Source organism: Haematobia irritans, chromosome 4, assembly GCF_050003625.1.
Source record: "Haematobia irritans isolate KBUSLIRL chromosome 4, ASM5000362v1, whole genome shotgun sequence".
NCBI lineage: Eukaryota > Metazoa > Arthropoda > Insecta > Diptera > Muscidae > Haematobia > Haematobia irritans.
In genome coordinates, this window is record NC_134400.1 from 82,758,923 (window position 1) to 82,784,263 (window position 25,341).

The 25,341-nt window shown below is 35.9% G+C and overlaps 1 protein-coding gene across 1 annotated transcript in view; it reads left to right on the plus strand.

Annotated features, from left to right (window-relative positions):
• The window catches only part of FMRFaR (FMRFamide Receptor), a 179,298-nt gene extending 154,232 nt beyond the window's left edge, over nucleotides 1-25,066 (plus strand). The window contains exons 3-4 of the mRNA XM_075305891.1: nucleotides 20,401-20,543; nucleotides 20,643-25,066. Coding sequence (XP_075162006.1) covers nucleotides 21,915-23,540 — 1,626 coding nt within the window. The 5' untranslated portion in view covers nucleotides 20,401-20,543; nucleotides 20,643-21,914 and the 3' untranslated portion in view covers nucleotides 23,541-25,066. The remainder of the gene's footprint in view (nucleotides 1-20,400; nucleotides 20,544-20,642) is intronic.
• The last annotated feature ends 275 nt before the right edge of the window (nucleotides 25,067-25,341 follow it).

The window sequence follows — 25,341 nt, forward strand, 5'->3', positions numbered from 1 at the left end:
ATGTAGTGGCCTCCCCAATCACCGCATCTTAATCCGATCGAAATTTTTTGGCCAATTGTGGATAAAAATATTTGTCAGAATAATGTAAGAAATAGTGATCATTTTTTCGTGCGGCTGAAGGGTACATGGAATAACATATTACAGGTTGCTATTGAGTATTTAATAAAGTCCATGTCCCAACGATGCATAGCTGTTACTAAAAAAAAGGATTGGGAAAAAAATATTAAGCTTTAGAATACAAGATGTTATGAGTTGCAATTGTTTTGTCTTATTCACTTTGGTACTATGTACCTATTTAGCTTCATAAAATTAATTAATTATTAATTAAATAATTTTTTCTAATATATTAGGCAGATTGTACAAAATACAAATAAATTGAAAAATCGGAATATTCTAACACACCTTTTTTTCTTATGGCAAAATATTGAAATTTTTGAAATGTTTTGTCCGATACTGTATATGAAAGTTATTGAGATGACATATAATCGTGTATAATTGGATCTGATATAAGTTAAGTAGTTCAAAAAATATCAATGCAAACAGGCAAATTTTCAACAAAAACAAGTAAGCAAAGTCTAAAGTTGGGCGGGGCCGACTATATTATACCCTGCATCACTTTGTAGATCTAAATATTCGATACCATATCACATCCGTCAAATGTGTTGGGGCTATATGTATTTGTCCCAAATACATACATTTAAATATCACTCGATATGGACAGAATTTGATAGACTTCTACAAAATCTATAGACTCAAAATTTAAGTCGGCTAATGCACTAGGGTGGAACACAATGTTAGTAAAAAAAATATGGGAAACATTTAAATCTGAAGCAATTTTAAGGAAACTTCGCAAAAGTTTATTTATGATTTATCGCTCGATATATATGTATTAGAAGTTTAGGAAAATTAGAGTCATTTTTACAACTTTTCGACTAAGCAGTGGCGATTTTACAAGGAAAATGTTGGTATTTTGACCATTTTTGTCGAAATCAGAAATATATATATATGGGGGCTATATCTAAATCTGAACCGATTTCAACCAAATTTGGCACGCATAGCAACAATGCTAATTCTACTCCCTGTGCAAAATTTCAACTAAATCGGAGTTAAAATTTGGACTCTGTGGTCATATGAGTGTAAATCGGCCGAAAGCTATATATTGGAGCTATATCTAAATCTGAACCGATTTCAACCAAATTTTGCACGCATAGTTACAATGCTAATTCTACTTCCTGTGCAAAATTTCAACTAAATCGGAGCAAAAAATTAGCCTCTGTGGTCATATGAGTTTAAATCGGGCGAAAGCTATATATGGGAGCTATATCTAAATCTTAACCGATTTCAACCAAATTTGGCACGCATAGCTACAATGATAATTCTACTCCCTGTGTAAAATTTCAACCAAATTGGGGTAAAACTCTGGCTTCTGGGACCGTATTAGTCAATATCGGGCGAAATATATATATGGGAGCTATATTTAAATCTGAACCGATTTCAATAAAATTTGGCACACTTGACTACAGTACTAATTGTTCTTCTTGTGCAAAATTTCAACCAAATTCGGCCAAAAATCTGGCTTCTGGGGCCATATAAGTCCATATCGGGCAAAAGATATACATGGGAGCTATATCGCTCCCATGCTCTTAAAACAAGACAGGCCAAAAGAGCACGTAAAAGTGCTCTATTTTTAGTTAAGTGTGCTTTTTATGCATCACAGCAAATATTAATCCAACGTGATTCAATAAATGGTAAAAGTAAACTGAAAATACGTAAATGCCGTACAAAGAGATTTTCCTATCCGTTATTATACCCTGCGCCACACTGTGGAACAGGGTATTATAAGTTAGTGCATATGTTTGCAACACCCAGAAGGAGACGAGATAGACACATGGTGTCTTTGGCAAAAATGCTCAGGGTGGGCTCCTGAGTCGATATAGCGATGTCCGTCTGTCCGTGAACACTTTTTTGTAATCAAAGTCTAGGTCGCAGTTTTAGTCCAATCGACTTCAAATTTGGCACAAGTATGTGTTTTGGCTCAGAATAGATCCCTATTGATTTTGGAAATCGGTTCAGATTTAGATATAACTCCCATATATATATTTCGCCCAATATGGACTTACATGGCCCCAAAAGCCAGAGTTTTACCTTAATTTGCTTAAAATTTTGCACAAGAAGAACAATTAGTACTATAGTCAAGTGTGCCAAATTTTATTGAAATCGGTTCAGATTTAGATATAGCTCCCATATATATCGTTCGCCCGATATGGACTAATACGGTCCCAGAAGCCAGAGTTTTACCCCAATTTGGTTGAAATTTTGCACTAGGAGTACAATTAGTAGTGTAGTCAAGTGTGCCAAATTTTATTGAAATCGGTTCAGATTTAGATATAGCTCCCATATATATCGTTCGCCCGATTTACACTCATATGACCACAGTGGCCAATCGTTTACTCCGATTTAATTGAAATTTTGCACAAAGAGTAGAATTAGCATTGTAGCTATGCGTGCAAAATTTGGTTGAAATCGGTTCAGATTTAGATATAGCTTCCATATATATTTTTCGTCCGATATGGACTTATATGGCCCCAGAAGCCGGAGTTTTGGCCCAATTTGGTTGAAATTTTGCACTAGGAGTACAATTAGTAATATAGTCGTGTGTGCCAAATTTGATTGAAATCGGTTCAGATTTAGATATAGCTCCCATATATATGTTTTTCTGATTTCGACAAAAATGGTCAAAATACCAACATTTTCCTTGTTAGATCGCCTCTGCTTAGTCGAAAAGTTGTAAAACTGACTGTAATTTTCCTTTACTTCAAATACATATATATATATATATATATATATATATATATATATATATATATATATATATATATATATATATATATATATATATATATATATATATATATATCTATATATATATATATATATATATATATATATATATATATATATATATATATATATATATATATATATATATATATATATATATATATATATATATATATATATATATATATATATATATATATATATATATATATATCGTGCGATAAATCATAAATAAACTTTTGTGAAGTTTCCTTAAAATTGATTCAGATTTAAATCTTTCCCATATTTATACCCTTCACCCATACTGTGGTACAGGGTATAATAAGTTTGTGCATTTGTATGTAACGGCAAGAAATAGTGGTCATAGACCCATCTTTTAGTATACCGATCGGCTTAGAATTAAATTCTGAGTCGATTTAGCGATGTCCGTCTGTCGGTCTGTCTGTCTGTCCGTCCGTCTGTCTGTATATGTAATTTTATGCACAAAGTACAGCTCGCAATTTAAGTCCGATCGTCCTCAAATTTGGCATAGGGCCGTTTCTTGGGACAGAGACAATCGCTATTGGTTTTGGAAAAAATCGGTTCAGATTTAGATATAGCTGCCATATATATTTATCCCCGATTTGGTCATAGTTAGCGTATTTATCAACCGATTTTCTTGAAATACCGTACATCCAAATATTTTATGAATCTCGAAAATCTTGCTAAATACCAACCAAATCGGTTCAGATTTAGATATAGCTCCCATATATATCTTTCGTCCGATTTAGACTCATATGACCACAGAGGCCAAAGTTTACTACCGACCTTCGTGAAATTTTGCACAGAGGGTAGAATTGACATTCTACCAATGCTTGGTAAATTTGATTGAAATCGGTTCAAATTTAGATATAGCTCCCATATATATCTTTCGTCCGATTTGAACTTATATGGCCACAAAAGCCAGAGTTTTGCCGTGTTTTGCTTCAAATTTTGCACAAGGGGTACGTTTAATAGTATCGTTAAGTGTGTCAAATTTTGTTAAAATCGGTACAGATTTAGATATAGCTCACATATATATCTTTCTCCCGATTTGGACTTTTATGATCTCAAAAGCCAGAGTTTTGCCCTGACTTACTTCAAATTTTGCACAAGCGGTACTTTTATCGATACTATTGTATGTGCCAAATATGGTCAAAATCGATTCAGATTTAGATATAGCTTCTATATATATCTTTCGTCCGATTTGAACTTATATGGCCTCAAAATCCAGGGTTTTGCCGCACAAATTTCGCACAAGGGGTACGTTTAGTAGTATCGGTAATTGTGCCAAATTTGGTTGAAATCGGTTCAGATTTAGATATGGCTCCCATATATATTTTCCATCCGATTTGCACTCATATGACCAGGGGGGCCAAAGTTATACTCCCATTTACGTGAAATTTCGCATAGATAGCAGAATTATTACTCTTACTATACATGTCAAATTTAGTCAAAAACGGTTCAGATTATATATAGCTCCCATATATATGTACACCAGAGTTGGGGAAATATGTTAGACTGTTACACATTTTAGACCCACTTTCAATGGAAGTTTCCTCCAATTAACTGGATAGCGTTAGCCGATTTAAATTTTAATTCTAGAGATTTTGTAGAAGTAAAAAAATTATCTCCTATTTATAGCTTCCAGCAAATGTGAAGTAGTTGAGATGGTAAAACAAATTTTGGCCTACATACGGGTGAAGGGTATAATATAGTCGGCCCCGCCCGACTTTAGACTTTACTTACTTGTTTTTTACTAACATTGCGTTTCACCCTAGTGCATTAGCCGACTTAAATTTTGAGTCTATAGAATTTGTAGAAGTCTATCAAATTCTGTCCAGATCGAGAGATATTAAAATGTATATATTTGGGACAAACCTTTTATATATAGCACCCAACACAATTGACGGATGTGGTATGGTATCGAAAATTTAGATCTACAATGTGGTGCAGGGTATAATATAGTCGGCCCCGCCCGACTTTAGTCTTTCCTTACTTGTTTTTTACTAAAATTGTGTTCCACCCTAGTGCATTAGCCATCTTAAATTTTGAGCCTATAGATTTTGTAAAAGTCTATCAAATTCTGTCCAAATCGAGTGATATTTAACCCTTGTGTATGTGATAACACCGGATGCGATACCAGCGTGATAAGGTCCCGTGGGACCTATAATAAAAAACGAATGGTAGAGAGGTTATCCCTACGATATTTTTCGATTTTTACTATGGGTGGAGTCTTCTATGACTCACAAATTGCATATATAGATATTCGTTAGTAAATATAGAGTTTTTTTTTAATTTTTAATAGAATACAGATAATGTTTAAATTTTTTATTAGTATTCTAGAGGCCCTGATGTTTGTCAAAGGCGTGGTACCTATAAGTATCCTTATACGTACCAAGCAACAATATATTGTTTTAGAAGTTGAATGTCCTGAACAAACTGGATTTTTGAAGGAAAAACAAAACGATTTTTTGTAGTGACGTTCGTTTTGTTCGCAGTATTATGTGCAGTGGTTGCTTCAAACTTGGTCAAAATTGAGGAACATTTTGCCAAATTCCAGGAGCCTATGGGTCTGGAATATGTATAGAAATATAAAAACTTAGATCGACCATGATTTCTATGAAGTTCAAATAACTTTTTTTCCCCTTGTAGTTTCGCTATAGTGGATATATCCTCGGAACACATAAAATTATGTACTATGAAGCAATGAAACCAATGGAAACTTCAAAAATGACAAGTTCTTCTAAATAACGGAATTTTCTGAAAGGATGTTATTGTTATTAGTTGTTCCAAATACAAAAATCGCATTATCTTTATGCAACTTTTTAAACTGCGCTAAAACCACTGATGCAGTTAGTGGTAGGTCCCAATGGACCCCATCACGCAGAATCGCACAAAACTTTTTAAAATACCTATAAAAACTGATTTAATGATTCAATCACATAAAAATTTACAGTTTTCAACTTAAAACACTTTTATACAAGAAGTCATAAACCATCACGCTGCAAATCATGCAAAAGATAAAGTTATGTAGGAATAAAAATCAAAAAAGTCCAGCGGGACCACATCACGCACAGAAGCGTTAAATGTATGTATTTGGGACAAAACTTTATATATAGCCCCCAACACATTTGACGGATGTGATATGGTATCGAAAATTTAGATCTGCAAAGTGGTGCAGGGTATAATATAGTCAGCCCCGCCCGACTTTAGACTTTCCTTATTTGTTCTGCATTTTGCTATATGAATCATTAATTTTTATTTGCAGTTACATGATGTCTGCGTTTGTACATTTGATGGGCACGATGTAAATATGGAATAATTGCTTATTGTTGAAATTGAAATAAAATAGAGTGTGTAAAAATATATGATGTTTGCTTGAACGTCATTATAAATACAAATAAACAATGACTTAGTTTATAAATAAATAAAAACCGATTTCTTCCAAAATCAATAGGGTTATATTCTGACCCAAATTAGGAACATGTGCCAAATTTGAAGGCGATTGGACTTAAATTGCGACCTAGACTTCGATCACAAAAATGTGTTCACAGACAGACGGACGGACGGACAGACGGACATGGTTATATCGACTCAGGGACCCACCCTGAGCATTATTGCCAAAGACACCATGTGTATATCTCGTCTCCTTCTGGGTGTTACAAATATATGCACTAACTTATAATACCCTGTTCCACAGTGTGGCGCAGGGTATAAAAACGGGTACATTTTTTCACTTACACTTTCCTTTTTTGTGTTCACATAAAACCACGTGCCACTTCTGAATAAATAAATTAACACAAAACACAATAATTCCGTATTCTCCGCCCATTCCAAGAAACAATCAACACACGACTGACGCGCAAAATGAAAATCGTGTGTACCTGCTCAATGTTTTTATAAAATTATTTTTGCTGCAAAAAATTAAATGGTCACGAAAATAATGTACATTGTCTTTATGGCCATGTAAAGGTTCTACACCCAGAGAAGGAATATGATCACCTCAAATATGTTTTAAGAGCAAAATGTTATTTTTGGGTGGTGTCCATGTAACATGGTTTTCGCAACAATGTTATTTTCTCATGTATCATGTATCTGATTTCGGCAAGCAGGTTATATTTGACGAGAAAATAACATTTTAGTGACAAACATGTTACATGGTCACTATACAAAAATAACATTTTGCTCTTGAAACATGTTTGAGGTGATCATATTCCTTCTCTGCGTGTAGATATGTCTATACTTAACCTATAAAAATACTTTTTTCCCTGTAAAAAAGTCAAAAAATTGAATGGTCAGGTACATGATTTTGCCGACAATTTAATGGTCTCAAATTCTATCATTTAAATGATAGAACATGTTTGTGGTGTTTGAGAACCATTCAAATGATTATTGCCACCATACATTTTTCTCCGCTCGAAAACTATTTTTACAAAGACAAAATACATGGTTGTCGCGGCAATTACATGCTCTTGATAAGCATTAAATGAATGCGACAACCATGTCCAAACATGTTTTTTCTGTGCGTGCAGATTTGACACAAAATTATGCGATGTTTTCCCCATATTGTAGTCATAAAGGGTGATTCTTTTGAGGTTAGGATTTTCATGCATTAGTATTTGACAGATCACTTGGGATTTCAGACATGGTGTCAAAGAGAAAGTTGCTCAGTATGCTTTGACATTTCATCATGAATAGACTTACTAACGAGCCACAACGTCGAATTTTCAGTGAATGGGCCCTAGAAAAGTTGGCAGAAAATCCGCTTTTTTATCGACAAATTTTGTTCAGCGATGAGGCTCATTTCTGGTTGAATGGCTACGTAAATAAGCAAAATTGCCGCATTTGGAGTGAAGAGCAACCAGAAGCCGTTCAAGAACTGCCCATGCATCCCGAAAAATGCACTGTTTGGTGTGGTTTGTACGCTGGTGGAATCATTGGACCGTATTTTTTCAAAGATGCTGTTGGACGCAACGTTACGGTGAATGGCGATCGCTATCGTTCGATGCTAACAAACTTTTTGTTGCCAAAAATGGAAGAACTGAACTTGGTTGACATGTGGTTTCAACAAGATGGCGCTACATGCCACACAGCTCGCGATTCTATGGCCATTTTGAGGGAAAACTTCGGAGAACAATTCATCTCAAGAAATGGACCGGTAAGTTGGCCACCAAGATCATGCGATTTGACGCCTTTAGACTATTTTTTGTGGGGCTACGTCAAGTCTAAAGTCTACAGAAATAAGCCAGCAACTATTCGAGCTTTGGAAGACAACATTTCCGAAGAAATTCGGGCTATTCCGGCCGAAATGCTCGAAAAAGTTGCCCAAAATTGGACTTTCCGAATGGACCACCTAAGACGCAGCCGCGGTCAACATTTAAATGAAATTATCTTCAAAAAGTAAATGTCATGGACCAATCTAACGTTTCAAATAAAGAACCGATGAGATTTTGCAAATTTTATGCGTTTTTTTTAAAAAAAAAAGTTATCAAGCTCTTATCAAATCACCCTTTATATTGACAGACTTTCCACAAAACGGTTAAAATTTTGATAAGGAAGGCTCTGACTTCTGTAAATGTCGCCCGATTTAGCCAAATATGGGCTTAAAGCCTACAATTGACTACCTATCTTGGCGAGGTTTAGCCCATTTCCTTGTAAAATCGCCACCGATAATTCAGAAAATTTTTAATCCAAAAATCCAAAGACATGGCGGATTTCACGCGGAATTGGAAAAAGCCCTAAAAACGTCACGTGAACCACAAAATGCATTGGCAAAATTTTTATCAAACCATTTATGTATTAGTAAGCTTGATATGTATACAAAATTCTCTACTATATCACTATTTATGATGGTGAACTCAAGCAATGTATCATGATGCTACACTGAAAACAAGCATGCCTGGCTCCAACGATTTTGCCATTATGCTAATGATTTTGGTATTGATTCCGAGCCAAAAAAGCAGAGAATTAAAGTAAGGACACACTCAAAAAAATATTTACGTGATATTAAAGATTATGCAACCTAAATTTAAGGATGCGAAATTTACAAAATATTAAGGACAAATTGTTTTTAATAATTAAATTTTAATTAAAATAAAGTTTATAATCTTTGTTTCAAAACTTTTTTTCATTAAATTTAGGACACAAATTTTGTAAATTTGCGTCCCTCCGTTAAAGTCGCATGTCTTTGTACTAAGGCTAATTTTCCTTAAAGTAAAGAAACGCATTTTTGATTTAAAGAAATTGTCTTAAATTAACTGAAATATTGAAACTTTAGATTTAAGATAAAAACGCTTCAAATATAGGCGAAGACTTATTTTGAGAATTTAGCATATTTTGTTTAAAGCTTTTTTGGAATTAAGATAAATTTGTTTAATTTGAAGTATCCGTTATAATTTGGATTTTTAAACTGGCATTTTGTACCTTTATTAATAAAACGCGGAAAGAGAATGAAAATTTGATAAATGAGATCTGTATCCTAATTTTAATTTTATTGGTCCTAGATTTAAAGCCAGATAGGTCGCTAAAAAATTCTTTATTTTAATGAAGCCTCATCTTTGGCTCGGAATCAATACCAAAATCCTTAAGGGAAGGTCAAAATCTTTGGATCCAAGTAAACTTTTTTTTGAGTGCACCTTTAAGATACAATTTTCCTTTAAATTTGAGTTTTGTGTATTTGGAACTAGAGAGCAAAATTTAATTTTTTCGTTTGTTCAGCTTGTTTCTTCATGTGCTATCAAAGTCCTTTTAAAACTGTGTTAACGGCTACTTAACTTTCCGAATTCAAACACGACTTCAAGTAGAAATTATGCTATTAAAAGACATCTCATATTTTTGAATGCTTTTTTGCCTTGTTGTCAAGATGCAAAAAGACAAAAAAAATCAAGGAAAATTTTATTAATTTTTGGAGAATTTTTCACATTTATTAATGACAAGTAGTCAAACAAAATTTTCTCCCATTTTAAGATACGCATTTTTAAGACGAATTATTTAATTATAAGCACCAACCGACTTTGTCGTCTTTATGTCAGAGAAATGTGTCTTCTATGCTCAGCAAAAAACGCACACAGAAAAAAAGTGTCTTGTAAATTTAAGGACCATTTTAACTTTCACATAGTTCAACAAATTTACTGTAATATTGTTCATTTTTCGTAACCACAACGAAAATTAACTTAGCTAAAGGAAAACTTATAAAAATTCAGTAAATGTTTTTTAGTTCACTAACTCCGAAATGAGAAGGATTTTTCCTTAAATAAATTTCCAACACAGTAGTTAATGCATCGTTGATTCTATTATAAAAATACATGGGCAATATAAAAATCTTACTACGAAATGTGGACAATTTACTAAGAAAAAATTTTGTATGGAAAAAAATTTTTGTAGTAAAAATTAACTTAACGACATTACCGATTCGTACGATGGCTACCTACAGATTATTACCCTTTTTATTATATGTTGGAGTGTTTTTACTCACATTGAAAATTTTAGATAAAGTAGAATAAAAAGTAGTTTATATAATCCTTGACGGGTGTATATAATTTTTTATAGATTCCTCATAGATTTGGTATATATTTTACCTTAACTTATAGATAGAATTCCAAATAATCAATAAACGTGCTACTAGAAAATGTGAGTGCATCATGTGAGGGTTATTTTAGAGACATTTTGTTTATATCTCGTATGATTGTTTGTGTTTGTTATTGCGTCATTTATGCTGTTGTTGGTTGTTTTGATTCTAGAGACAATGGAATGTTCCTTGTGTGTTGTTTGTATCTATTGTGGTGAGAGTTGTTTTCTTGCAATAGCGAGATCAGAAAGGGATCGTGTGTGTGTGTGGAGTTGTTTTTCTTTACGGTATGTATCCTTTATGACTATTTGTGTCTTTGAGTTTTATTGCTGCATTCAGTTCTGTTGATGCATTTATGAAGTGCACACGTAGATTTAATTTTGCAAAATTGTACGTGCGGTATTGGTGTTTATTAATGAAAATATATTTTAGAAACTGAGAAGTGAATGATGTGATGTTAGAGTAATCAAACACGCTTTTTATTGATTAAAAAACAAATAACAGATTAAGGAACTGTACATTTCTGTTAATAGTTTAAAAGTAGTGCGGATTTTTAATTGATTTACATAAAAAATATACAACATGAGTGGTAATGGGATGATCTATATTTATTATACATCTGGATCACAAGTTGGAGATGCAGCCATTTTTTTTTAATCTATATTTTTTATGTTACAGCAATTCCTACAGGTGAGTACTAAGTTCGAGTTTAGCCGCTAAAATTAAAAATAAATCACTAAGAAAAGTATAAAATTATACGTATTCGATACAAATTTAAATATAACTTGACGGAGAATTGGCCAAACCAAGTTTTTTATAAAGATTATTTTTTTATAATGGATTATTAAAGAGAAATTGCGATTTTAGCCTCTAAACTCGAACTTAATATCCACCTTAAACACTAAATGCTATACTGACAAGTGGAAATTATGTCTAATTTTATAATATTTTTTATTTCAAATATATTCAGAGAATAATTTCAAAAACGTCCCATTAGTCCATGGATATGATTCCAATAATGTAACTTCTGGATGAATTTTTCAATATGGTAAGTTTTTCTATAAACGGTATTTTGTCCGTTTTTAATAAAACCAAACTTTCAATTTATTAAAAATAATTATTTTCACTTGCAGGTAGACAGGTCTTGTAATGGTAATTTTTTTTTAATATTCTTATTGTTTAATGCTAATTAAGCTGATATCCTTATTGGCTCTAGGAAATACTCTTGAAAACCGTAAGTTAAAAATCAATATGAACGATAGAATTTGATAATATTTTTCTTATATTTTGTATAACTTTGCAATTTCAGATGCTTATAAGACAAATCCGCCCAACAAAAGTTAGCCAAAATCGATGAAATTGGACAATTCAATTGAATATAGCAACTTATGCCACATATATCTTTCATATGAATAGAAAACATGGAAATGTAAATTAATTAGTTTAGTCCCAATAACATAGAATATTACTCTTTTGAAGAAGCAATTACTAACTACCGACAAGTAACTGCATCCAACGTACTAATAAAAATATTTCCTTTATTGTATATCATAACCCATAATTTTGTGTAATATAATAATAATTTTTTGAAATATAATACTGGTGAGTATAGAAAATTTACTTGTTTTGTACGAAAAATTTCTTAGTTGTATACAGGCTTGTTGTACCTTTGATTCCTCAATTTCTCTACTTTTTTGAAAATCATACCGACAAACAGTTTATTTCAAACCAATTTCTTAATACAGGTTTCCCAAAAAATTGTTCATTTTTCGGGATAGCAGGAATATTTTGAATGAGTTTAATAATATTCTTCCCACAGCATAGTAATAATGAACTAAAATACGATGCAACACATGAACTAATTTATAAGAAAATCATGAACTTATATCGATGAAAAAAATCTTTGGCGCTAAATCATGGTCATTCTTACTACGGGTTAGTTCATTTTTCATAAAAAATAGTAAACTTTTTTTTCGGTGCATTCGTATTTTAAGGACAAGAAATGTTTGGCCTCACGACAATATTTTTTTCAGTGTTTAATGCTCTTTTGCTGAGAGTGAAATTTATTTCAATATGGATTGCAGGACCATTAAATGTCTAAGATTTCAACTCAGTAGTAAAGACTCTTAGCTCATGGCGAATAACTTTGATGGCCATTCTCTCATGATGCTTCACCCTGTTTACCTGTGATGGAATATCGACAACTGCTACAACCATATCTCATTGTTTTGTAACAATCTCGACCTCATTTTTGGCTGGCCGACAGACGGCACTGTGCCTGTGGCATTGTGTACATTGAGGTTTACATGTTTTGGAATGGATTGAGGAGGCGGTAGTACACCCTTTTTGCGTCATTATCTAAGGGGGAGAAAACCCAATGTTCGCTTTTGTGTTGTGTTGTGGATTCAAGAAATGTGAAAGGGATTTTTTTGAGTCTACCATAAATTCATGTTGACATGTAGACTTTTCTGTTTTGATGGCCGTGATTCAAAAACTCATAGTTGTCATACGCAAACAATACGAAAGGAAATTGAACTGTAAATTGGAGGATAATATACGGTATAGGATTTAAGGATGAAACCCCATTAAAGAGATATGCACTATAGAGAAAGTGTTCGAATAAAAACAAAAGTGACGCTAGGAATTTTTATTAAAAGAACTTCCAATTTAATGAAATAAACGCTATATGTGTAGTAAATTTAATAGAGCTTAAATAAAATGAAAATTAATGAATATGAATATTATCTACACTGAAAAAAAGTCATGCCCGGTTCCAAAGATTTTGTCTTTACTTTAAACATTTTGGTATTAATTCCGAGCCAAAGAAGCGGAGAATACAAATAAGGATACTTGTAAGACGCAATTCTCTTTTAAATTTTGGTTTTGTGTACTTGCTTCTAGGAAACAAATTTTAATTTTTCGTTTTTCAGCTTTTCTTCTTCATATGCGATCAAAGTCCTTTAAAAACGAGTTAACGACAATTTTATTTTTTAAATTGAGACTCGACTTCCAGTAGAAATTATGCTATGTTTCAAGTAAAAAACCTCTTTAAAATAAAGTGTTAAAAACATGTCCTATATTTGAACGATTTTTTGCTTTGTAGCCAAGATGCAAAAAGAAAACAAACTTAAAGACAATTTCATTAAATTTAAAGAATTTTTCTGAATTATTAAAGTCAAGTTGACCTTAGCCCAAACATTTTTTCTTTCAGTTATTATACCAATTTTTAAGTTAAATCGCTTAATTATAAGGACAATACAACTTTATTGAAAAGTTTATCGTCTTTTGGACAAGGAAAAAACTTTATATTAGAGAAATGCTTCTTCTATGCTAAGCAAAATTTGCATTCATATTTTAAAGACATGAAATCCTTGACCTCACGACAATATTTTTTTCATTGTCCCCAGAAAACAAAGTAAACTGTTGTTTGGGAAAAATGAACTACCTCGTGCGAAAATTGAACTAATTTGTACTCTTCTTTGTGATATTTGCACTAGAGCTGTGCACGTGACACGAAATTGTCGTGAATCATGAAAAATTTCGTGACTAACGCGTGTGTCGTGAGTCATGCTGATGGCAACGGCGTGAGTGTGCGTGAGCGTGATTATCATACCAAAAGTCGTGCGTGAGTCACGAAAATAATTTCTTCGTGAGTGTGCGTGAGTAACGAAATTCGGAAAAATAATCTCACGAAAAAAATACCGCCCACGGACATAAAACGCTTACAATTTTAGTGACACCTTGGACGTTAAGAGTTTAATAACGCTCTCAATTTTAATCATGCTCATGTTTTCAAACACGTCTCTAAGGTAAATTAGTCATACAATTTTTCGTGAGTCACGACATTTTTCTTGAGTCACGGTATTTTTCGTGAGTCACGACATTTCGTGCGTGAGTACAAATTTTCTTTTCGTGAGTGTGCGTGAGCCGTACCAAACAATATCGTACATGAGTGTGCGCGAGTAAGATTTTTCCGTCGTGAGTGTGCGTGAGTAAAATATTACTCACATGCACACCTCTAATTTGCGCAATGCGTTGTTAATATAAGAAAACTTCTCTTTTATCACTGAGTGCTGCCCAATTCTATGTTTAGCTCAATGACGAGGGAGCTACTTTTTATAGCCGAGTCCCAACGGCATTCCATATTGCGTTGAAACCACTTCAAGAAGCTTTAAAACACTCAGAAATGTCACCATTTTAACCATGCAGTAGTTCATTCCAGGGCTGTGGAGTCGGAGTCGTAAAAATTTAGCTCGACTCCTACTGCGACTAAACCATAATTTTAAAAACACTTCATTGTTTTTCCTATTTTCATAACTAAATAAATATTTACGCAAATTAGATTCAATAGATAAACGGTATAACTGCAAATTTCATTGATGGAAATTATACTATGTTTTCTAGAAGGTTAGACTAGAAGATGGACTGAATCGATCCATGGGCATTAAGCCACCGCCAAAAATTTCGAAACATTCTTTTTATTTAAATTAGTCTCTTTTTAAATTTTCTTTTAAGATGATACGTATGTCAGCAGACTTAACGCTCGCAGTTTAAGTCCGATCGTTCCCAAATTTGGCAAAGGGTCTTTTTTCGGCTCAAAGACAATCCCTATAGATCGGTTCAGATTTAGACATAGCAGTCGATTTGGTCATAACTGACGTATTTATGAACAGATCTCCTGTAAATTTCGGATATCTGAATGGTTTGTGAGTCTCGTAGAACCTGAGAATTATCAGCTAAATCGGGTGAAATTTAAATATAGCTCCTACGTATATGATAATACCGGAAATAACAGAGACAAATATGAGAATTGTGCAAGATATCGAACACGCAGTGGAGCGGATTACTATGGCCTTCACCATCTCACTGAAAGCTGCATGAACTAGAGGGAAGCCAAGGGGAAAATCGACCACCATGGTGGTCTACGGAATTAAGTAATATGAGGAAATCCTGCAGGAAGCTCTTTAACAAGGCAAAGTCCACTAGAGCCCCTGAGGATTGGGACGCTTACAAGAAGAATCTGTGAGGATACAAGCGAGAGCTGAGAAATGCTCAGCATAACTCTTGGAATGATTACTGCAGCAGTATTGAGAATACGTCCGAGGCTTCCAGACTACGGAAGGTTCTAGCATCCACCAACTCCGCTCCAGGTTTCATTAAAACATCGGAGGGCAATTGGACAACGTCCAGTGAGGTGACGCTGGAGGTACTATTGGACACACATTTTCCTGGAAATCAGACGGTTGAACCAGGTTCTGGCGGTGCCACAGTGGCTCAGCGGTCGTTTCCTATCGAGGAAATTGTTTCGGAATCTAGAATAAGATGGGCGTTAAATAGCTTTGGACCATTCAAATCCCCCGGACCTGATGGAATTACTCCGGCGGAGTTACAAGCAGTGACTGACGAAATTATCCCCTGGTTGTCGGCGATATATAAAGGATGTATCAACTTATCATATATCCCAGGAAAGTGGAGGGAAACAAAAGTCGTTTTCATACCAAAAGCGGGAAAAGCCTCTCACTCGAGGGCGAAGGATTTCCGACCAATCAGCTTATCCTCATTCCTACTTAAGACTCTGGAGAGGATGATAGATATTTATCTTAGAACTAGTGTCGATTGAAGTTTGTTCTCGAAACAATAGCATGCATACTCGAAGGGCAGGTCTACTGAGATCGAACTAGTCAGCTTTATTGAAAGCTCACTATCTGTCAAAGAATACACAATCGTGGCGTTTCTAGACATCGAAGGGGCGTTCAATAATGTCCATCCGAGCTCGATATTAAATGGACTGACGACTCTGAATGTTGATCCATGTATACTTAGGCTATTAGACGAACTTCTAATGAAGAGACGTATTTCAGACACACTAGGAAAAGCAAACATACAAAGGTATGTAAACAGAGGCACTCCCCAAGGAGGAGTTCTATCACCTCTCCTTTGGAATGTTGCTATAAATAACCTTCTGGTTACCCTAGAAAAAGAAAGGATAAAAGTGGTGGCATACGCAGATGATGTGGCGCTAGCAGTCAGGGGAAAATTCCCATCCACAATCAGAGATATTATTCAGAGGGCCCTCCGGTTGACTAAGAAATGGGCGAAAGACAATGGCCTGGGGGTAAATCCTGCAAAGACAGAACTAGTAATTTACTGCAAAGATCGCAAAACTCCCACGGTTAGGCCCATTTCCTTAGGGGGATTGAAATTCCCTTTGGTGAGTGTGCAAAATACCTTGGCGTTATTTTGGACAGGAAGCTGAACTTTAAGCTTAATAGTGAAGAAAGGGCGAGAAAAGCAACGGTAGCTTTGTACTCGTGCAAAAAGGCAATAGGGAAAACGTGGGGACTAAAACCAACAAGTATAAACGGCCGTAAGTTCGGTCAGGCCGAATCTTATGTACCCTCCACCATGGATTGCGTAGAAACTTCTACGAAAGACTGTTATACACAATCGAATTACTTGGGCTGTGGTATCTTAAATCGTTTTCTAAATTATGAGTTAGTCCACACGTGGTATATATTAGACGAAAAGGTATGTAAGTCTACAAATAATTACGAATCTATATGGACTTTTGCACGGTACGTAGGGAGCCAGAATTGATATATGGGGGTCGCTTATATGGGGGCTATATACAATTATGAACTTGATATGGACCAATTTTTGTGTGATTGGGGATCGATTTATCTGAGGGCTATATATAACTATAGACCGATATGGACCTAGTTAGGCATGGTTGTTAACGGCCATATACTAGCACAATGTACCAAATTTCAACTGACTCGGATGAAATTTGCTCCTCCAAGAGGCTCCAAAACCAAATCTCGGGACCGGTTTATATGGGGGCTATATATGATTATGGACTAATATGGACCACTTTTGGCATGGTTGTTAAATATCATATACTTCCACCACGTACCAAATTTCAACCAGATCGGATGAATTTTGCTTCTCCAAAAGGCACCGGAGGTCAAATCTGGGGATCGGTTTATATGAGGGCTATATATAATTATGCACCGATGTGGACCACTTTTTGCATGGTCATTAGAGACCATATACCAACACCATGTACCAAATTTCAAACGGATCAGATGAAATTTTCTTCTCTTAGAGGCTCCGCAAGCCAAATCTGGTGATCGGTTTATATGGGGGATATATATAATTATAGACCGATGTGGACCAAGACCATATACTAACACCATGTACCAAATTTCAGCCGGATCGGATGAAACTTGCTTCTCTTATAGGCTCCGAAAGCCAAATCGGGGAATCGGTTTATATGGGGGCTATATATAATTATGAATCGATGCGGACCAATTTTTGCATGGTTGTTAGAGACCATATACTAACACCACGTACCAAATTTCGGCCGGATCGGATGAAATTTGCTTCGCTTAGAGGATCTTCAAGCCAAATGTGGGGGTCCGTTTATATGGGGGCTATACGTATGTTAAAAGTGGACCGATATGGCCCATTTGCAATACCATCAGACCTACATCAATAACAACTAGCTGTGCCAAGTTTCAAGTCCATAGCTTGTTTCGTTCGGAAGTTAGCGTGATTTCAACAGACGGACGGACGGACATGCTCAGATCGACTCAGAATTTCACCACGACCCAGAATATATATTCTTTATGGGGTCTTAGAGGAATATTTCGATGTGTTACAAACGGAATGACAAAGTTAATATACCCCCATTCGATATCTGCTATAACGGGTCGCTGCCTGATAGGCGATTTTGCAAAAACTATTGGTGCGAAGTAAAGGGTGATTCTTTTGAGGTTAGGATTTTCATGCATTAGTATTTGACAGATCACGTGGGATTTCAGACATGGTGTCAAAGAGAAAGATGCTCAGTATGCTTTGACATTTCATCATGAATAGACTTACTAACGAGCAACGCTTGCAAATCATTGAATTTTATTACCAAAATCAGTGGCAGAAAATCCGCTTTTTTATCGACAAATTTTGTTCAGCGATGAGGCTCATTTCTGGTTGAATGGCTACGTAAATAAGCAAAATTGCCGCATTTGGAGTGAAGAGCAACCAGAAGCCGTTCAAGAACTGCCCATGCATCCCGAAAAATGCACTGTTTGGTGTGGTTTGTACGCTGGTGGAATCATTGGACCGTATTTTTTCAAAGATGCTGTTGGACGCAACGTTACGGTGAATGGCGATCGCTATCGTTCGATGCTAACAAACTTTTTGTTGCCAAAAATGGAAGAACTGAACTTGGTTGACATGTGGTTTCAACAAGATGGCGCTACATGCCACACAGCTCGCGATTCTATGGCCATTTCGAGGGAAAACTTCGGAGAACAATTCATCTCAAGAAATGGACCGGTAAGTTGGCCACCAAGATCATGCGATTTGACGCCTTTAGACTATTTTTTGTGGGGCTACGTCAAGTCTAAAGTCTACAGAAATAAGCCAGCAACTATTCCAGCTTTGGAAGACAACATTTCCGAAGAAATTCGGGCTATTCCGGCCGAAATGCTCGAAAAAGTTGCCCAAAATTGGACTTTCCGAATGGACCACCTAAGACGCAGCCGCGGTCAACATTTAAATGAAATTATCTTCAAAAAGTAAATGTCATGGACCAATCTAACGTTTCAAATAAAGAACCGATGAGATTTTGCAAATTTTATGCGTTTTTTTAAAAAAAAAAGTTATCAAGCTCTTAACAAATCACCCTTTATAATGACTATTGTATGAGCTGTCATGATGCGGAGGAAAAGGAATCAATAAAACACCTCTTGTGTGAGTGTCCTGCATTTTGTGTAAGGCGTAAGCAAAGTTTAGGGGCATATAGCTTAAGATTACTGGCGGACCTCGAAAACGTTAACTTAAGCAGTCTGCTAATGTTTTTGGAATAATCTGGTTGGTTCAACAGATGATCGAGAAGGTTCAGCGGTTAAAACTAGAAGTGCCCATATGTAATAGGTACTTTTAGTTAATGTGGTATCACAATGGACTGAATAGTCTAAGTGAGCCTGAATCTTAATCGGGCTGCCACTTTAACCTAACCTAATATACCCCCATCCTATGGTGGAGGGTATAAAAATAGATTTCACATTTAACATATATACAAAATTGATACAAATACATTTCGTATTCGTATTTTTCAATTTTCGTGCCACTTGTCAATGCTTATGACAATTATTTCTACCAGTATTTAGAGATACTTCACGGTAACGCTGTCCGTGGCAGCTAAACTATTTTACGACATAGGAGACATTTAGACGTTGGGCATCTAAAAAAAACACATATACCTGAATTTCAATTCATTGATTAATAATCAATTCAGGACTAGGTTAGGTTAGGTTATGTGGCAGCCCGATGTATCAGGCTCACTTAGACTATTCAGTCCATTGTGATACCACAGTGCTGCCCGATTCCATGTTAAGCTCAATGACAAGGGACCTCCTTTTTATAGCCGAGTCCGAACGGCGTTCCACATTCCAGTGAAACCACTTAGAGAAGCTTTGAAACCCTCAGAAATGTCACCAGCATTACTGAGGTGGGATAATCCACCGCCGAAAAACTTTTTGGTGTTCGGTCGTACCAGGAATCGAACCCACGACCTTGTGTATGCAAGGCGGGCATGCTAACCATTGCACCACGGTGGCTCCCAATTCAGGACTACATATTGCAAAAACCCATAATGGAAGGTCAAAATCTTTGAATCCAAGTAAACACGTTTTTTAGTGTAGTTTGAGGGCAAGACAATATTTTTGTCTGTGCATATGACAATTGGAACTCACTAAAGACATCATGATTTAAGATGCAGATTTTACATTTCGATATTTCCAAAAACACTCATACACGCACACACACACATACCCAGATAAAGCCATTATAAATTCCATGTCAACTGACCTAACGAGCATTAAACACATCCTGGCTTTGGAGCAAACCTTTGCATTTTCACATAAATATTCCTTTAACTACATTTCTGTCTTTCCGCTTCATTACAGGTTGCCAAACGAACACCCGTGGCTGAAAGCACAGAGCACATGACCAAGTGCACTGAATTACAGTAAAGGGAAAGCGAGAAAACGTCTAACATTTCCTTTGGTATAGAAAAGCAAACTCTAAACCTCTAACAGTAAAACAGTGGGTAGGTATTTGTGGATTACAGCTCCAGCAACATTGCCAAGGTCCTAATGACAGCTGTTTCAATGATGCTTCTTCTTCTTCATCCACTGTCTTCTTTTAGATGCTTGCATAAGGGCTGAATCATTAAAACAACACTGACTATACATCAATTTGGCCAGAGAAATGCGAAAATGCCACACTAAATAAGGATAACGTCTGCCAAAGATGTTTAGGTGTTACAGATTACGAGGTGACAAATCGGAATGCAAAACCATTGGCATAGAATAAGGACTTGCAATTGCATCGGCTAGATGCATGCCTACGATACCAGCAAACCTAAAGACTCTCAATATAAAGGACTAAGTACTTGGTAAACTACGACAAATACACTCGAACTCGGTCTCCCACCCCTTCTAACTGTTTGTTAAATGTTTATGTCCTGTCTGTACCAGGTCACCTAGTCAACAATAGGTGTGGGTGTCTGTCTGTTGTATCTCTCTACGACATGGAAATCTCATGCCTGCATCTGAACACCAATAACGGTAACAAAAGTCAGAGGTGAGCATATGACTAAATTAAGGACATTGGAAGATTGCACAACATCGTCCTTTTATACTGTGGGCCTACATAAAATTAACCAAGTGGTCATTTGGCAAGCAACTAAGACACCCAAGGGAAGAGAATTAACGCCCACAGTCACCAGTATAAGGTTAGCAAACAGCAGATTAATAGGTGAAAATTTTAATAGTTAACATGAGAGACTACAAAATAGGGCCCAGCAACAGTTGAACAGTGCCGCCTCTAGAACCCAAATAAGACGCTTACTTCAAAGTCTTTAGCATCCGATTGGAGTGAGAAAATCTTTACTGAACTTCCACATAAAGGTCAGTTTGAAATTGAAACACATAACACGTGTAATAAATCAACCAAAGATCCCACAGGACTATGAAATCTCCCAAAGAGACATAGTCTATTGATTTGCCTCCAAAGCCTGCCGAAGGGATATCCAACAAGCAGAAAAAACTTGAATATTTTATTTTAACAAGAAAACAAAGAGACGAGGGCAATGAATATGACCCTGCAAAGGATTCTGCAAAAGGAGGACATTTGTAAATAAACCCAAAAGACAAAGCCAAGAAGAATTACATAGCCTCTAAAAATTAATCTGGATAATAGCTGGCGCCAATGTTTGTGATATAGAAATGTAAGAATTAAGCCATAGCAAATGTCGTTTCTAAGATAGCTATAAGAAGGCAAGAAAAAGAAGAATATCCTTTCCCACCATAAGACTTAAGATACAACAAAAAGACATAAGAGTTCCAATTTCGCCCACCGCATTTGGCCGCAGAGAATTTTTCCACATCCTCTTGAAAGACCACGATCCCCAAAGCAAATGTTGGTTACCAATGCTACGGATAGTTTCTATCCGTTTATAACAACAACCAATGATGGTGTGCATCAGCAGGAGCTATACTCTCAGACACCAGAAACCTATTACATTGGTGATGCCGATACGGGGCCTATTGATTCGGGCGAATTCATCAAGAGTGTCAGTGAAGCCAACAACCAATTCTCCAGTACTCCATACATCACTGTCACCGATAGCTCCATGGTGTACAGTAACTTCAATGGTAGTCCAAGCACTTTTTTGCCAGCATACGAATCAAATGTCACCTTGTCACATCTGTCAAATTACTCATATCAACCCTGTACTTCCGTCTATAGCCCCGACGATGAAGAAGCCCTGGTGGAGTTTTGGGTGTGCGGTGTATGCCTGAATGTCGTCGGCATTTTGGGTATCATTGGCAATGTAGTGTCCATGATTATACTGTCCCGTCCTCAAATGCGTTCTAGCATCAATTACCTGCTCATTGGCTTAGCATGCTGTGATACTGTCCTCATTATAACCTCCATGTTGCTCTTCGGCATACCGTCCATATATCCATATACAGGCAACCTTTTCCTCTACTACAATTACATTTTCCCGTATATATCGCCGGTGGTATTTCCCATAGGTATGATATCGCAGACGGCCAGTATTTATATGACGTTCACGGTGACTCTGGAACGCTATGTGGCCGTTTGTCATCCCCTAAAGGCCAGGGCCCTGTGTACATATGGCAGGGCGAAACTCTATTTTGTAGTCTGTGTGCTTTTTGCCACAATCTACAATTTGCCGCGATTCTGGGAAGTAGTCACGGCAAGCACTAAGGTCGACAATCTTCCAGATGTTCTACATTGTGTTAGGCCTTCGGCCCTGAGGCAAAATCTCATGTACATCAATCTGTACATCCATTGGTGTTATCTGATAGTCAACTACATCATACCCTTCCTGACACTGGCCATACTGAATTGCCTTATATATCGACAGGTGAAGCGAGCGAATCGAGAACGCCAAAGGTTATCACGTTCGGAGAAACGAGAAATCGGATTGGCCACTATGCTGCTGTGTGTGGTGGTGGTGTTCTTTGCCTTTAATTTTTTGGCCCTGGTGGTGAACATATCGGAGGCCTTCTACAATTTCATCGATAACTCACTGACAAAGACGAACAATCTACTGGTGACCATTAATAGTAGTTGCAATTTCCTCATCTATGTGATTTTTGGCGAGAAATTCAAGCGAATATTCCTGTTGATTTTTTTCAAGCGCCGCCTGAGCCGCGACCAACCCGATCTTATACACTACGAGAGTTCAATATCCAACAATGGTGATGGCACTTTGAACCACCGATCTTCGGGACGGTTCTCGCGGCATGGTACCCAGCGTAGTACGACCACCTATTTGGTGACGACCTCAGCCAATAATACCCTCAATAATGGTCGCCTCATGAAAAGTGCCAGTTCACCGGGTGTGGTGAAAATCAAAAGGGGTCGTGCTCCTTCGCCAGGACCCGTTGTCTATTTTCCGGCGCGTGAGGTGCAACGCACCTCTCCGGTGATAATGTCGAATAATAATTCGCCCCTAGGTTGTGATTGGATGGAATCCAAGAATGGTGGCCAGATGACTTCCGGTTTCTGAGATCCACTGTGCACGATTTATAATCTGGCAGATAGATATGACTACGAGTGCCTAAATCTACACACTGTGCATTGCAAGCATTATGTCTGAATGTCAGTCTGAAGCAGAAGATACATAGCAGCATCCTTTACACACACACACATACATATGTAGATAAACTATATATTTGTAAAACAATCCACTCACACATCCATACACTCAAAACTAGAATAAGATTATTTAACTAAATAGCTTTAAATGATATCATAGATATAGATAAATGGTTCCAAACTTTTTAAGTAAATTCTAAAATTAATTGTAAATGTTTTGCTTCCCTGTTTTGTTTGTTTTCTTTTTTTTTAAGGTGTAAAATAAGCTTCTGTACATATGTAAAATTATTGTTATAATTAATTTGAATTGTTGTTGTATTTTTTTAATGGATTTAGTTCTAAGAAACATCTCTTGAAAATACTCTCAAAATTATTGTTAATAATAATTTATTAGGTATTAAAAAAAAGAATAATTTTAAATTCAGAAATGGGAGAAATATGTTGATATAAACAAGAAGAGAAATCAGTAAAAAGAGTTTAAAATTACACCTCTTTGAGTAAAACAACATTAATGGGGAATACCCCAAAGCAACTATTCACTAATTTTATATTCTTTAAAACGGATTATTAGAGAAAAGTAATCGTTAAAAAATGGCGATTTTAGCGGCTAAACTCGAACTTAATACCAACCTTAACGAAGTGTGTGGTTAGGGCGTATTTGTTTTCATCTGCAAGAAAATGTTCCCACCATAAATATTGATTTTTATACCCACCACCATAGAATGGTGACGGTGACGGGGGTATAATAAGTTTGTCATTCCGTTTGTAACACATCGAAATATCGATTTCCGACTATAAAAAGTATATATATTTTTGATCAGGGAGAAATTCTAAGACGATATAAGCATGTCCGTCTGTCTGTTTGTCTGGCTGTCTGTATGTAATCAGTCTGTTGTAATCACGCTACAGTCTTCAATAATGAAGCAATCGAGCTGAAATTTTGCACAAGCTCGTCTTTTGTCTGTAGGCAGGTCAAGTTCGAAGATGGGCTATATCGGTCCAGGTTTTAATATAGTCCTCATATAAACCGACCTCCAGATTTGGGGTCTTGGGCTTATTAAAACCCAATTTGCCTAAAATTTGAAATCTAGCGGTATTTTAGGACCATAAAGAGGTGTGCCAAAAATAATGAGTATCGATCCACTTTTTGGTATAGCCCCCATATAGACCGATCTCTCGATTTTACTTCTTCGGCTTATAGAAACCGTAGTTTTTATCCAAATTGCCTGGAAGTGGCGCAAAATTGACTCAGAAGTGATGAATTTAACATGACCTTGTCATAGGACGGAAGTCCTCAATTTCAACAGTGTTGCACTGAATTTGCTTCACTTTTTTAGGTGTGATCCGAATTCAATGTTTTGGATGTAAATTAAAAAATTCTATTATATTTTGTCGAATAAATAATTTTTATAATTTTTAAGGGATTCTAATGCTTGTCTGAAATTGCTTGTCAAAAATTGAAAATTTTTTCAGATTGGATTTAGCATTTTTTAGACATAATTTAAATAATTTGTACTATTTTAACATATGAATTCTTACTCTTTTTTAACCTATTTGAAACAAACCAATCTTAAATTACCCATTAAAATGTGGTAATTTAAAATTAAAGTTGTGCCTGCGGAAGAACTTCCAAACTTTTTTGCTGGGTGATATCGCATACCAAGCGAATCGAACGAAATTTGCTGCTCCAGAAGTCTTAAGAAATCCAATCT